Source organism: Labrus mixtus, chromosome 17, assembly GCF_963584025.1.
Source record: "Labrus mixtus chromosome 17, fLabMix1.1, whole genome shotgun sequence".
Classification (NCBI taxonomy): Eukaryota; Metazoa; Chordata; class Actinopteri; order Labriformes; family Labridae; genus Labrus; species Labrus mixtus.
This window is the reverse complement of record NC_083628.1, coordinates 22,631,395-22,646,458: the sequence shown is the minus strand read 5'-3', so window position 1 is coordinate 22,646,458 and position 15,064 is coordinate 22,631,395. Positions and strand designations below refer to the sequence as shown.

The 15,064-nt window shown below is 39.1% G+C and overlaps 1 protein-coding gene across 3 annotated transcripts; it reads left to right on the top strand.

Annotated features, from left to right (window-relative positions):
- Nucleotides 1–8,225: 8,225 nt before the first annotated feature.
- LOC132992098 (glutamine synthetase-like) lies at nucleotides 8,226–14,823 on the top strand. Of its 3 annotated transcripts, none has more exons than XM_061061226.1 (7): nucleotides 8,226–8,243; nucleotides 9,820–9,994; nucleotides 12,107–12,268; nucleotides 12,370–12,516; nucleotides 12,877–13,004; nucleotides 13,132–13,331; nucleotides 14,228–14,823. In XM_061061226.1, the coding sequence occupies exons 1-7, from the start codon at nucleotides 8,226–8,228 to the stop codon at nucleotides 14,520–14,522; spliced, it is 1,125 nt and encodes a 374-aa protein (XP_060917209.1). In that variant the 3' UTR covers nucleotides 14,523–14,823. The 3 variants fall into 3 exon arrangements, with proteins under 3 accessions (XP_060917209.1, XP_060917210.1, XP_060917211.1); XM_061061227.1 differs by lacking the exon at nucleotides 8,226–8,243 and adding an exon at nucleotides 8,574–8,727; XM_061061228.1 differs by lacking the exon at nucleotides 8,226–8,243 and adding an exon at nucleotides 8,770–8,788.
- The last annotated feature ends 241 nt before the right edge of the window (nucleotides 14,824–15,064 follow it).

The following is a 15,064-nucleotide window of genomic DNA, read 5'->3' as shown; positions in this document are numbered from 1 at the left end:
AGTGGTTAGCATATACCCAAATAAGCAAAGTGTCAAGAGTTATTATTTAGTGTAAAATAAATACTGTAAGTAAAGAAAGAAAGAATACACTTATTTAGAAAACATTGGTCGCAACATGTGTCAGAGTATGAATGGTAGACTAATCATGCTTGCAGTTATTGGTGGCTTCCGGCACGTCTCGGTCAAATGCCTCGTTCATCTTTGGGAAGAGGGGATGACGACATCATGTCCTTAGCAACGGTGGCGTCTCTACGGCAACATCCTCCGATGTCCCCTCTCTGCTGTTGTCACCGCGACTCTCAGCTGTTGTCGGTGAGACAGAGAGAAAATCATCATATTCCCTGGATGCACGGGTGATTCTGGAGAATGGTGTGTTGTCGGGGTTGGTGCTCAAGTGTTTCAAGTTAAGTGCAACTGCAGAAGAACAGTACAGTCCGCGCCGACTGCAGTCTGCTTTTCACTCACACCAAGACCATTTGAAAAGCAGCCGTCGGGTCTCATCCGGGTCTTAATGGATCCCGCCGTGCTCATCTTCCTGTTGTACGTGATGATCGCGCACGAACTGGTCAGCGGCTGGATGCAGTACAGAAGACAGAGCTCCAAGCCCCGCAAACGAGCTGATGGACCCCTGCTGCGCTCCAGGTGTGTGTGAGTGTGTGTGTGTGAGTGAGTGTGTGTGTGTGTGTGTATGTGTGTGGGTGTGACAACAGCTCATAAAGGATTAGCTGCTAAGAGAGACATGATGGATAATCTGGTGCTTGATGTCACCACTGCAAACATATATTTAATTTTTAGCTGAAAATTGAAATTGATAAAGATAAACAAAAATGAAAAACGACATGCATGGAAATAAAGAACATTTAATGAACAAAGATGTATATGGCTACTGTTGGTTGTAAAACAGCTTTGCCTTTAAGCATGGAGGCTCTTCCTTGAATTAAACTTCTCTGTGATAAAATATTATACAGCTCGTGCTCACTCAATATTTAACTTGTTTTTCAACATCTCACAGCTCTCTCCATTGATAAAACTTTTTCATGTAGGCTGCAACCAGAATTGAAACACACTCAACAAAACAGAATTTACATCAGGATCAACAAACTCTGCAAATAACTTGTTCAGAGTTTCACCAAGTAATTTGCAATATGCAGTTATTGAGGCTCGATAGGCCCCAAACTGTATAATGGATAACTAGTACATTTAACATGTAACAATTCTTATGTAGCCTGGATTTACATCAGGCAACACCTTTAAAAAAAAAAAAAAGAGTCCACAGATTCTGACCAAGTATTTTGCAATATAAAGTAGTCTCTGCTATTGGTTACAGATAAAAAAAAGTACATTTAACATTTAATCACAGATATTTTCTGTGTCGAGCTTGTATTGCTTAGACTACTGTTTCTGAGTCATCGTATGTTAAATATACTGTGTTGGATTCGTTGATGTCTGGTTGCAGCAAGCACATATTCACAATGCAAACAGGGTTACATATTTCCCTGTGGTTTCTAGAACATATAGTAACAGATGTGGTCCTTGTAGCTTCCTTAATGAAAATAAAATAATTGAATCTTAGTTGTGCCCAAGGTGTTGAGGTCCGGTCTCTGAACAGGCCGATCAAGTTCTTCCACACCAAACTGGACAAACCTTTTTTTTAAGGAGGGGGCTTTTGTCAAGCTTTGAGCTTTGTTTGTTTGAGCTTTGACAAAAACAAGTACAAGCTTTTGCCTGAAAGTTGGAACAAGGTACCTTTAACCAGAAAAACTGCATTGGGACATTGTTGTGTGAGCAATGCTGAAGTTTTACAGCCATCCTCTTCACTTTGTAGTGAAATAGAAGCCTCAGGATTATTGTTAAGAAGTTATGTGTTTCCTTTGTTGAGATGTAGCCTTGAGCCTAACGTTGTCATTCATCATCATTAAAATGATATTTTGTTTTATCTAACCCTTGTTCTAAAATTGAAATAAAGATTTCAATGATGATATCCAAGATCATTTGCATGTGTTCACCAACTGGGCGTCAGATATTTGTTGCCAGTAACATGATGTAATTTGATAATCTTCTCGAACTTTAGTTATATAAAGGACACCCACTCCTATGCAGTGATTAAGGTTGTGTGTTCCTGTTCTTCCTGTTGTAATCACCTGTACCTCCTCCTCAGTGCCCGGGTGTGTCAGGGAGCCTGGAGGGCCAGCAGCCTGTCTGTCAGGAGGGACCTGAGGAAGAGTGGACGCATCGTGAGAAAAGCCTAATGGAAACTAGTTGACAACTAACTTGGACTTCATCTCAGAGACGCCTGATCCAGTTCACCTTGCCTTTATTTCAAGGGTACATAGGGCCTTTGAAATTCAAAGCTTTATCCAAAAGACAAGTGGACTTGGTTTTAGGTCCAGTTAAAGTCCAGTTGCCTTTTGGACCAAGCTTCGAATTACCATGACCTGGATGATTGAGGACCTACACAGACAGGGCATTTGAACCATTTACTACTGTGTTTTTTTTTGTTTTTTTTTTACCAAAAAGACAGCTGACATGAAGTTGTGACATAAATCAGGCTGCAGATGTCCAAATTCTGAAAAGATAAAACGAGGGCAGAGATTCAGCATTTACGTTCAAGGGTTGTGTCCAGGAGGGTGCTTGGTTGACGCCCCCTACCCCTGAACACACACAAGAACACACTCAAGCACACACTCAAACACACACTCCCACTCTGATTGTATCTGCCTGGTCAGAGGTGGGATTTATTTATCAGAAAGTTTTGCAGCAGCCTGCCAGTAGCTTTTGTGGCTTTTCATGTAGCATATTTTCTTTTGTTGGCACTGTGACTTTAAGTGATACTTCTTCTTTTAGAATGTATCACACACAATTCTCAAGACAAGAAAGACAGCAATCTAACTTACATTTGACACCGTCATGGTAGTAGTTAACTTGGGTTTGAGTGGAGAGAGAATAGTTAGTTGAGAGAACGGTCAATAATTGCTGACGTGCACACATACAGTATTTCCTGCCAACCCTGTCCCAGTTCTGTTGACATGCATATAAAGTATTTTGAAAGGATCTTATATTGACTGTCCTTCATCTTATCAAAATGTTGAGTCCCCTTTCATCGGTTTACTCTTGAGCTGAGTACTCCTCTGTTGTTTGTTGGGCACAGTGTTTTGTTCTTCTTCTTTGCCAAGTATGAGTAGATTAAATGAGACCTGTCTGGTTGGTATGTATCAGTGACGCACCACTATATTCATAAAGACTTTGTTCACAGTTTAATAAGGTCAGGGATTTTCAACCTGTTTCTTGTATTGTTCTGTCTGTGAGTACAGTTAACTGTTAAATGAAGAGGCCAAAAAATAACTATTACATAATGTGATTTGTTGGGATACTTTGAGCGCTATGGCAAAGAGGTATGGTTTAGATTTTAATAAAAAGTGGTTTTGTGGTGATTGGACATTTTTGTGTATTTTTCCTTGTCTGCTTTTGGTTTGGTGCTTGTGTTTTTTTCTTTCAGAGGCTGGGCGTGGTTTATTGGCTGCTGGAGCTCTCTGCAATCATTCACCTGATCCTCATCTGTAATCACCGGCTGCAGCATTTATACCCTGGTTCAACTCTCCCAAGCTGCCAGATTATTTCCGCCTACACCGTGTGCCTCCAACCAATGAGCTCCAGCACCTCACCACCCAGCCTCTCGTTCAAGCCTCTCATTCAAGCCTCGCCAGCCTTCACCAGCTTCACCTCAATAAATACCCCTTTTACCCACCACCCTGTTTTCCGGTCTTGCTTTTGGGTCCACTTAAAACCTTTTTAAGGTCGTAACAGGTTTATCTTATTTAAACACATCAGTTCAATCGTATCACCTCAGCAGCCTAGTGGCAGACTCCAAATCATCAGCCACATCATACTTTTTGTCAACCATTCAAACGTGTACTCATTGACGGCTGGACAATGGAACAACAACGAGCCAATCAGAGCTTTGTAACCAGAATCCAACCAATTGAATTTTTAAACTGTGAAACAGAGCAACTGTTTGCTCAATCTTTTGGGCTCTAAACCAAATGACTGCCCTGTGATGAAAAATACAAATAAAAATCAGATTCAGTCTCTTTCCAAGTACTGTAGGTTTACTCATTCAAAAGATTGGTTGTGGTGTTTTGATGCATAAAGAGGGACAGGAATAGAACAGACAATAATAAGCAAGTGCTGTTGAGAAACTGAAATCAAATAAACCAAAAACAATATTCAAGGCTAATGCTGTAAAGAGACTTCTATTTGTGAATCATCTAAAACTTTGTAGTTAAAGAAAAAAAAGAATGCTAACTCATTTATAATAATGTTGCTCTGCAGCTTCTGCTTCACACAGACACAATTTGCACTTATAATTAATGATTAAGTGGTTTAAGCATCACAAGCATTTTTTGTAATAAATCCGGAAAATAGGCAGGGTCAGTTTTTGCCTGTGACCGGACCAACAAAGACATCAACATTTTAAACTCTAAATCTAACTGTCCTTTTTAAGTTCTAAGTGGTGTTTTAAAGCTTGTTTGTCTTTCTTCAGAGACTGGACCCAGGAGACCAACAAGTTGAGTACTGAAAGCTTTATTCATCTTTCTCAGAATCCAAAGCAGTGAGCCACCTGCAGACGACTGACCAAGACAAATAATATGTCCCACGCGAGCTTGATAGATCTAACTATGTCCCACATGGGCCTGATAGATCTAACTATGTCCCACATGGGCTTCATATCTCTATCTATGTCCCATATGGGCTTCATAGCTCCTGCCATGCCCCACATGGGCTTCACAGCCCAGCCATGTCCCATACATTGCCACATGCTATTTTCAGAAGTTAGTAGTCAAAAAAACCTACTGCAATGTCATGTCTTCTTGATAAATGGGGTAAATATCTAGCCAACCATCTTGTGACCAGACGTCGACACACCAACATAGCATGTATGTCAGGTTTTCTTGGAATGATGGTCCTTTTTCTTGTATTTGTCCCTCCTTCACCTCTCGTAAATGTCAGGTTGGCCTAAGATTTATTACTTAATTACCCCAAAAGCGTGCTCGTATGAAACTTGAGACCTCACTTTTTGACCATGCAAAATTTCATCTAAGCATTGACTTATTTTCACTCTATCCTTGATGAATTTCACTTTGTAGGCTCAGTTTGAATTCATGTACACATGTGCCCTTCTGCATTTCATCCTTAGTTGATAATGTTTGTGTTTATAATATGCAACCCTCACACTATTTTTATTTATTTATCTAACTTGCATAATATGTGTCTATTAGTTCATTATTATACTGAAATACTATTATGATTATTCATGACCACTTTGCATAAATGTTGTTGTTGAATGTATTCATATAGAGCTTGATGAAAACATCACACAAAATACAAGAGAACAACCAAAAGAATAAGGGCAAAAGTGCAATACTGAAGCCAAAATATATCACATGGTGCAACAGGGGACCCAAATCCCTGACCACATAGATATGTCTTCATCTGATTTCCAAAAGAATCCATAAATAAGTCACTACATGTTATTGTGTTCATCCATCTCCACAAAGATTTCAGGGCCAGTCTGTTTTTTTGGGGGGGAATTTTCAGGTATGTATATGTGAAAACGCCTTCGGTTTGCCAAGCTATAGCCACATTAAAATAACAGCCTTCAACAATGATTATGTGGCAATTCATTAAAATAATCAATTCTTTTGAAGCGTTTACATCTAGTATCTTAAAGTTTGTTTAACTTCTCTATATCTTTTGGTCCTGGAGTATCCCTAAACAAAGAGTCTTATCAGCAGTAAAGAGAAAATATTGAACATGCACCTGTTTATGATTGTCCATGATTTATGCTGTTACTGTTGAAGTGGCTTCAGTGTTAAAACAAATTATTGGAAAGAAAAAATGAGCATACTTGAGTAACTTTGTAGCTGAAAAAAAAAAATCTACAGCGAAATGTAAATAAACTAATCTTAAACTAAACTAATATTTTAATAATGTGTTGACTACTAATGTTCACTACTCATTACAATGTTTGGAACTCAAAGCTGCTAAGCTATTTAGCAAGTTATCCCCATATAAATTCTGATTTATTTTTTATGGGTCAACCAATCCCTTTTATGTCACTGGGTTGTTTATGTAACAGGTGTTAAGGAACAGCATGATTCTTTTGAACTTCCTCAGTGTTTCCATTTTAGGGTGGCAGTGCTAATTATAAGTGGAATGTTACACCACAGGTTTCTTGTTAAATGTGATTGAAAGATTAAGTTACCTTATAATTAAGTTACTGTATCGTTGTTTTTAAAGGGACAGATCTGAGGGTGGTGGCTGCATATCGGGGTGTTCCTTTGACTCTCGCCCTCGGCTGATGCTCACGATTACAGTATGGTATCTGCTGACCTTACTGGTGGACAGTATCATCATGTGCTCTGATATGAGGTTCATTCTCAGTTTACCTCCTCATTCTCCCATGTGCTAAACAAACATGCTGTGAACCTTGTGACCTGACAGCCTGTCCCAGTTTCATCTCAACTGTTTCCATGATTACTAATCCATCTTCAGTTCCAAGGAAACAAAACTCTTTTATACAGAAATAAACTTCCTGTACAGATGCAATGCTGCAGATAAAGAATCTGATATATTCTGAATCCAAGTTGAGTGAAGTCTCCTAATTTCCTAAAACTAAAAGTCGTTGTTTAAATATGTCAGGCAGTCCAGTTTACTGATGATCCTATCTTTGGAGCCATATGGATGGTATAGCTCAATACATATGGAAATAATGTCAAAGGTAATAGAATGAAAAACATGAATTAGAATCATAAGAAGACAGAGAGAGAAAAATGGTCAGCTCATACAGTAGGCTTATAAAACCCTAACGCCCTGTACAGATAGCCCTCTGCTAGCTCGTTGACCACTCAAAGCACTTTACACTACATGTCTCATTCCCCCATTCACACACTGACAGCAGAGGACGGTATGTGCTCAGCAGTATTTACTAATCCCATTCATACGCACTCATTTGCTGCTGGTTATACCACAGAGATGACCATAGACTGTATATAAACATGGACGTAGTCTCAGTGATGTCACCTATTGGTTTTTGAAGCGCTCTTTTGAAGCCCATCAATGGCAGTCGCCATATTGAAAAAGGCTGTCTTAGCGAAACTTTTAAGCAATAGACAAAGAGGTTGAGCTGAGGTTAACCTTAAGATAAGATTTACTTTTACTGATCCCCACAAGGGGAAATTTCAGTTTTTACACTCTGTAAGTCATGCACGGAGCTGAGCGGTGATCTGACACCGGCGACCCTCCGGTTCCCAACCCAAGTCCTTACAGACTGAGCTAAGCCTCCTGACAAACTGCTACAGCAAGCTGTGAACCAATCTTCCAACAGTTTTTGTTGTAAAAATAGACATTGTAATATGGGGTGTGTTTTCAACTAATGGGTCTTTTGGAGCTACAGTTGTTGCACTTCTGCATTGGCCACTTCTGGAGGCGGCTGTTGCTCAGTTGGTAGAGTCGTCGTCTCTCAACCAGAAGGTCAAGGTTTCGATCCCCAGCTCCTGTAGCAACATGTCCGATGTGTCCTCGGGCAAGACACTTAACCCAGAATTGCTCCAGCTGCTTCGTCGGCGATGTTTGAATGCGTATGAATGGGAATAGTTACTTCTGATGGTCTCACTATAGAGCAGCCTCTGCCATCAGTGTGTGAATGAGGAGTCAGAAGACTAGAAAAGCCCTATACCAGCTCAAGTCCATACAAGTCCATTTACCATTTGCCTTGGGTTTCAACAAAGGAGGTTGCTTCTTGGAGACGACTGACTCTGAGAAGCAGCCCCCCTTTGTGATTCCAATTATGAAAAATACACTTTTGTCCAATTACACTAATTGCAACACTTTTTGTCAGTGCTCCAGAGTTGACATTTGAAGGATAAAACAGCTCTGGGTCTGTCTGTATCGTGGGGGGCCTGGGAGGCCATCAGTGGCCCTTCAGCTATTTAAAGCAGCTTAGCTTCCTCGTGTCTTTGCCCGGACCACACATTTAATAACACCATCACAGTTTTCCATGTGACTGGTCCTTTATCCGTACGAGTTGTTGAATTTCTGCTCTCCTGCCTGATGTCACGATAGCTAACCTGACGGAAACTGAGCCTATGAGCAGCTTCGTTTCTAATTGTGTTCACTGAGCTGAAAGACTCTCAGCACAGCAAACAGCACTCAGACACTATCAGCAGATGGCTTCTCTGGCACAGGTGGGTGTTCATTACTGTTTCTCATGAGACTTTATATATATCTACTAAGCTTTACCTGGGGCTTATTGCTTGTGTTTGTGCATTCAGAATAGATTTATTATAAAAGAGAAGGTTAATTCAAAGGTTTCTTGTGTATCCACAATACGCAGTTCATGCATATGTAGTGTGTTCGCTGCTTGAACTGCTTTTCCTTTATAAAAGAGAGCTATTAAGGATTCAATGGTTTTGTTGATATTTCAACTAGCTATGTTTATCTAATTAATACATCATACCGTCTGTAATGGAAACCAATTAAACACACATATGAACACAGATCTGCAGTTACAGCACGCCTTTGAAACGTCACATTACGCACTTGACAGGTGAGCCTGTGTCATCAGCTGATTGTTTGCATTCCAGTTAAATAGCACAAACAGGTTTAGGCACGTCTCACAGCAAGCTCCCTGACAGACACCAGGCAACAACTGAAGTCACCAGTTACACAGTAAGTCCAAATCTACGAGTATTGGTTTGATGAGAAATATTTTGTTGTCTGATGAATACAGGTTAAATATTTTTTTCTTTTCTTAAATCATTATTTTAAGTTCCTTTCATGATTAAAGTGATGCAGAGTCTGATGCAATGCCTTTAACAACTTGGCTCATTCTTTAACTGTCATAGTACTCAAGATGTTCGGAGGTATCCAGACTTTGTACAGTAACATTTAAAAAAAGCTGGGTTTTTTAATTAAATGTCTTACAGTTTGTTCATATTGTAAATGTCAGTTTAGAAATATTAAGTTTTAAGTACTGGCATTTTTGGATGTTTTGCAGGAAATAACAAATTTAAGTTTTAAAATTTCATAATTATATGATAAAGAAAAAATACCCACAAGTGAATATTTTCTTTTTAAATATTTGAAAAAAAACTTTGAACATTATTTAATTGTTCTTGATAACATCATTATCTTTCAGAGACATACAGTAAAGCTCCACAGTTGTCTGTAGTTGTTATGATGGCACAGTAGTAAAATCTTGTTTGATTTTATTTTTTCAAATTATATTTAATACATTCCCTAAGAGAGTGTAAAAGTAAATAAGCAACAGAACAGTTTGCGCTCCATCCATTTCCATCTTTATTTACTCTGATTGTGTTCATAAAGACATCAGCTCCTTCAACAGACAGATTGGTGTCAGTTATTGTTAATGATAAACACAGCTGTGATGCATGAAAACGTTCCCTTCAAACAGATGGTTCTCTGTCCTTTGGGGTTTCCATGCTGACTGCTTTTGTTGCTCACATTTGTGGCACAAGAATTCAAACAATGCAAATGTGTTTCAAGCTCTGCACGTTTCAAACACAACCAAAGTCAGAACTGACAGAGTTGTTCCTGTTTTATGACTGTTGGGTGAAAATGGAAAGACAGATTGAAAAAAGTCATATAAATGGAACAATAGTTCCCCCTGTAATGTAGAAGGTGGATGCATACAGTAAATAACGGTTTAAACCATAGGTAATAAAAAAAACAACTAGATCTGACATTGTATTATAACAACATCCTGGATCTGTGTCATTGATTGTTCCTGTCTGATTGAAGGTGAGCATGGCATCGCTGTCGGTCAGCTCCGGCCTTAACAAGGCTGTGCGTCAACAGTACATGAGCCTGCCTCAGGGAGAGAAATGTCAGGTCACATACATCTGGATTGACGGCACCGGAGAGGGTCTGCGTAACAAGACACGGACCCTGGACATTGAGCCAACCAGTATAGAAGGTATAAACTTTCTTTCTGATGTCTGATTACTTTTTGGGATGAGCAGCAGTTAGACTAAAACTGACCAAGCCATCGTTCAACCTTAAATCTTATACCACTTCCACAATATGGAATAGAGGTAGTTTGAACATGACCAATTGGTTTGCTCAGATGTTAATAATAATTTGTTAGAAATATTAGTTTAAGAGTTATTAAAACTGAATGTGCCTCACCATGCAACTGAGAAGGCAATATGAGTCACTTAAATCAGAGATAATTGTGTTTCAGAGAGAATATATTGCAGAGTAATCAAAGCTTTTCACAGGTTCTTTATGACATAAAAAATAAATAACTACAACAATATCCATCAAGGATGTTTACTCTTAACTGTACAGCTGTGTCGTCAGTGAGTCACTCCAGGAACAGGGAGGATAGACATCTACATTGTACACAACACATAATAAGTGCATCCTGGTGTGACCTCAGGAATGTGCAGGCTAAGCTGTAGAACAAATATTTGTTGTTGTTCAGTACACTGGCCTTGTTGGAGTAAGTGAGTAAAACTATTTCAGCAGCCTTTTACATTAATGTAAATCCCAATTGCTTCATAACTATTACATACATAACATACAGGAATAAAAGTACAAATAAATAAGTGAACACCATGTAAGAAAACAATGTAAAGGGCAAAACCAAAGAGACACAAGAAACACAAATACATTGAAGAAAAAAATTAATAGCTAATGCAGACCTTGTGCAAATATGATACATGCATACAATGCAGACCTTATGCGAACAGGCTGCTGGATGCCTTTCAAAACAGATGAAACATTTATTGTTGTGTAATTTTTGAAACAATCTCCAGAGACTCTAAGGGAACAGGGTGAGCAATCCATAGCTTAACTACTATGGCCTCAAAAAGCTTAACAACCATATGGTCAGACTTCAAATTGAGCATATTCTACCTTCAGGGGGATGAGTTAATGAGTAACAGTAAAATATTCCAGAAAGGGTCAGGCTCCTGCAATACTCTGGGTGAGAATTTAAAACTAGATCTTAAAGGCAACAGCGAGTCAATAAAGACATCTAAGTGCAAGGTTAATATGAGACTGTCTGTTTGACCTCGTAAGCCATATTGTAGCAGCATTCTTGATTGCCTGCGGACTACAACGAGGTGCAATACAAACTGTGTTCAATGTGTGATGAGATAAAGGCTTGAATAAGTGTTTCTAGTTCAGCAAGAAACACAAATACAGGAAAATGATTTTTTTAATAGAATCAACAAGATCATGTTTGCTACGATTTCAACAACTAAAGTTGGCAGTGGAGAAAAGAGACCTTGCATTACCTTTCTGAAGACCAGCCTGAACTGAAGTGACCTGCAACACAATGATCTGTTGTCACGTCCTCATGAAAGACATTATATAGGAGCCATAAAAGTAAAAGTAAATTATCTGTCATAGGAGCAGCAAAAATAAATAGAATAGTCTGGGCCCCAGTAAAGAGCTGTGTGGCACACCACAAGACTGTGGAGACACAGATTCCCATAGAGAGACAATGACATTTATTTTGATGAGGTAAGTGAGGTTTTGTTTTTGTAAAAAGCTGCCTGATACTACGTATGATAAAAAACACACTTACCTCTTAATAAGGGTATGATGGCCTACTCTATTTGACAGAGTCCTCTTTTGCTGGCAGTTAGAAGAGACAATAAACTCCACTGTCATGTCTGTTCATTTTATATAACACTACCAACAGAAACAAATGAGCTTAGCTTAGCATCAAGACTGGACGCAGTGGGAAACAGCAACTCTCCCACAATTTGGTGACAAAATCGGGCAAAGCTCACTAACTGAATAAACAAGAAATATCTAACCTGATTCACCAGTATAAAAACATAGTGGAAAAATTAAATGTAGCACTTATGAGAGGTTATGTCTCTCACATTTTGTATGGAGATGGATTTGTTGTCCATGTAGTTCTTCTTCAAGTCAAAAATCAAAGTTATTTAAAGTTCACAGAGCACTACAGATATCTGACCTTCAGAACTATCAAATAGCCACAGTTTGCATGAAGAAAAGATGTAAATAGGATATTTTGTTGATGATCTTATGTGTACATTTCTCTTGTCAGATGTTCCCGAGTGGAACTTTGATGGCTCGAGTACATACCAGTCTGAAGGCTCCAACAGTGACATGTACCTCATCCCAGTCTGCATGTTCAGGGATCCATTCACCCTCGACCCCAACAAACTGGTCTTCTGTGAGGTCCTCAAATACAACCGCCTACCTGCAGGTACATCTGTCATATTTCTATCAGTGTTTAATTGTTATAATCCCTTACAGTAAGGTCAAGACAAACCAGCTGTAATTTTTTTGTTTTTCATTACTCTGTAGAAACAAACCATCGAGCAGCCTGCAACAAAGTGATGGAGCAGGTTAAAGAGCACTGCATCTGGTTTGGCATGGAGCAGGAGTACACACTTCTAGGAATGGATGGACATCCTTTTGCCTGGCCACAGAACGGATACCCAGGACCCCAAGGTGAATCAGCAGCTCTTAATGTCTTCTTTATCTTCTTGTATCATACGCAACATTCAATAAAACCTGGGTGCAAGATAGCCTTGCGGTTATGTTGTGCGCCCCATATACTGTGGGGTCTATAGTCCTCATTGGAGCGGCCGTGGGTCTGAAATTTGACCTCGGCCCTTTACTGCATATCATCCCCTAGTCTCTCCTCCCAACATTTCATGTCTCTCTTCAGCTGTCCTATATAAAGGCAAAAAGGCCCAATTAAAAAAAATATCTCTGTCTCGTATATTTTCACGTTTAGATTTTCCCATATTTTGGTACTTGTATGTCTTTAGTTTGTCTTGACACATTTTCCATCCTACTCTCATTCAGGACCGTACTACTGTGGAGTGGGGGCAGACAATGCTTACGGACGAGACATTGTAGAGTGTCACTACAAGGCCTGCCTCTATGCAGGGGTCAAAATCTGTGGTACTAATGCTGAAGTCATGCCATCCCAGGCAAGTGTCACACATACACACATAGAAAATACTTTAACGCTATCACAACATATGCATCCATTCCCATTCTGTTCCATAATGTACTAACTTTATTCTTTTCCTTTGTCCCTGCTTCATCTAACTTCAGTGGGAGTTCCAGGTGGGTCCCTGTGAGGGCATTGATATGGGCGACCATCTTTGGGTGGCACGCTTCCTGCTGCATCGTGTGTGTGAAGACTTTGGCGTTGTTGCGACACTGGACCCCAAACCAATGAAGGGCAACTGGAACGGTGCTGGTTGTCACACAAATGTCAGCACCAAGCAGATGAGAGAAGAAGAAGGACTCCAGTGAGTAAACTTTTCCTCTAAAAACGTATTCATGAACCTTTAGATCCTAGTACAGGATAAAATCATCCCCATCTGATACAACCAACAAACATGGTTTAAAAAAATGTTTTGCTGACCACAAATGTCTTCATGGACTGAATCCCTTTTAAATGTTTTTTTAAATTATTTTGTATATGAGTTAATGTCATTAACTCCTATACTGTTGGACACAACATGATGCAGTTTTGGATTAAAAAAGATTTTAAAACTGTAGCTCATGCATCCTTTGCACCACCAAACAGCATATAGACAAAATACAACATTATATGATACACCATAAAGTCACAAAGACAGTGGAGATTTTAGAGCTTACATGTCAGATTTGAGTCGATGGTAGAGACCCAAAATAGAGCAAAAAATAGAGAGAATTTTGGATTGACATTCATCAAGCATCCAAAAATCTGCATTAAAATGAGTCATATATTCTTGTTGTGTAAATAACCTACTGTAGGGTATCTTTACAAGTCTGCTGTTCTATGTCAACTGTTTTGACAGCTTGTTTCTACTGCCCCCAAGTAGCAAAAAAGATTATTGCAGGTTTAATCAAAATGTGTAAGGTTTTATCCACTGGGGGGAAAAAAAGTCATAGCATTACACAGGTGTTCATTTTTTATCATTTGTGGTTAACTTTACAAGTTTCTTCATAGAACAAATATGAGATAATGTATTATTTTAGCAAACATAGTGCAGTTCTTAATTCTTAAGATTATTCTTATTCAGTCCTTTGTTGATGCATGAATCTTTTTTTTTTTTACAAAGCTCTGAATACTTTTCATATTTTGTCATAATGGACACTAAAGTCCACTAATAATCATGTTAACTTCATTACATCACTGGACTGCTTCCTCTGCTTACAGGTACATCGAGCAGGCCATCGAGAAGCTGAGCAAAAAACATACCGAGCACATCCGGGAGTATGACCCACGTGGGGGGGAGGACAACAAGAGGCGTCTCACAGGTCTCCATGAAACCTCCAACATCGAAGACTTCTCTGCCGGAGTGGCCAACCGAGGCGCCAGCATCCGAATCCCTCGCCAGGTGGGCCAAGAGAAGAAGGGCTACTTTGAGGATCGCCGCCCTGCTGCAAACTGTGACCCCTATTCTGTGACCCGGGCCATCACAAACACCTGTCTGCTTGATGAGGAAGAATGAGCGGCAGGAGGTGCGGCAAGGCCTAGAAGAAAGTATACAGCTTTTGTAGAACAGGTCAGTATAGAAAAATACATGAGGAATTTATCTGATTGGTGTACTTGAAAAATATCCATGCAGGATGAATACATGAAGGCAGACTATATGTGATATGAATGGATTATTTTGTACAGCAGAATTAAAAAGTAACAGTTTTTTTCTTTCAATCTAAATTATCTGTTCAAGAATAAATCACTGTTTCTTCAAACTAGTGTCAAATGTGTTAGTGAGGGTGTTGAGAAAATAAATACACAGTGGTGCTGTACTCCTCTGAGCTTATTCTTGTTTTCTTTTACAATTCACAATATTATGAATAAAATCCAAATTATATTCAGGAAAAAAATCAAGGTTATACTATTGCTATTACTACTGCAATATAGGTTTAGATACTATTTATCATATTAAAGTCTGATTTTAGAACAAAACTTTTTTTTTGTTGGGCTAATATGTCCACATGACAAATTATTTTTCAAAAATTCAAATCACATTTTTTTCATGCAAACTGA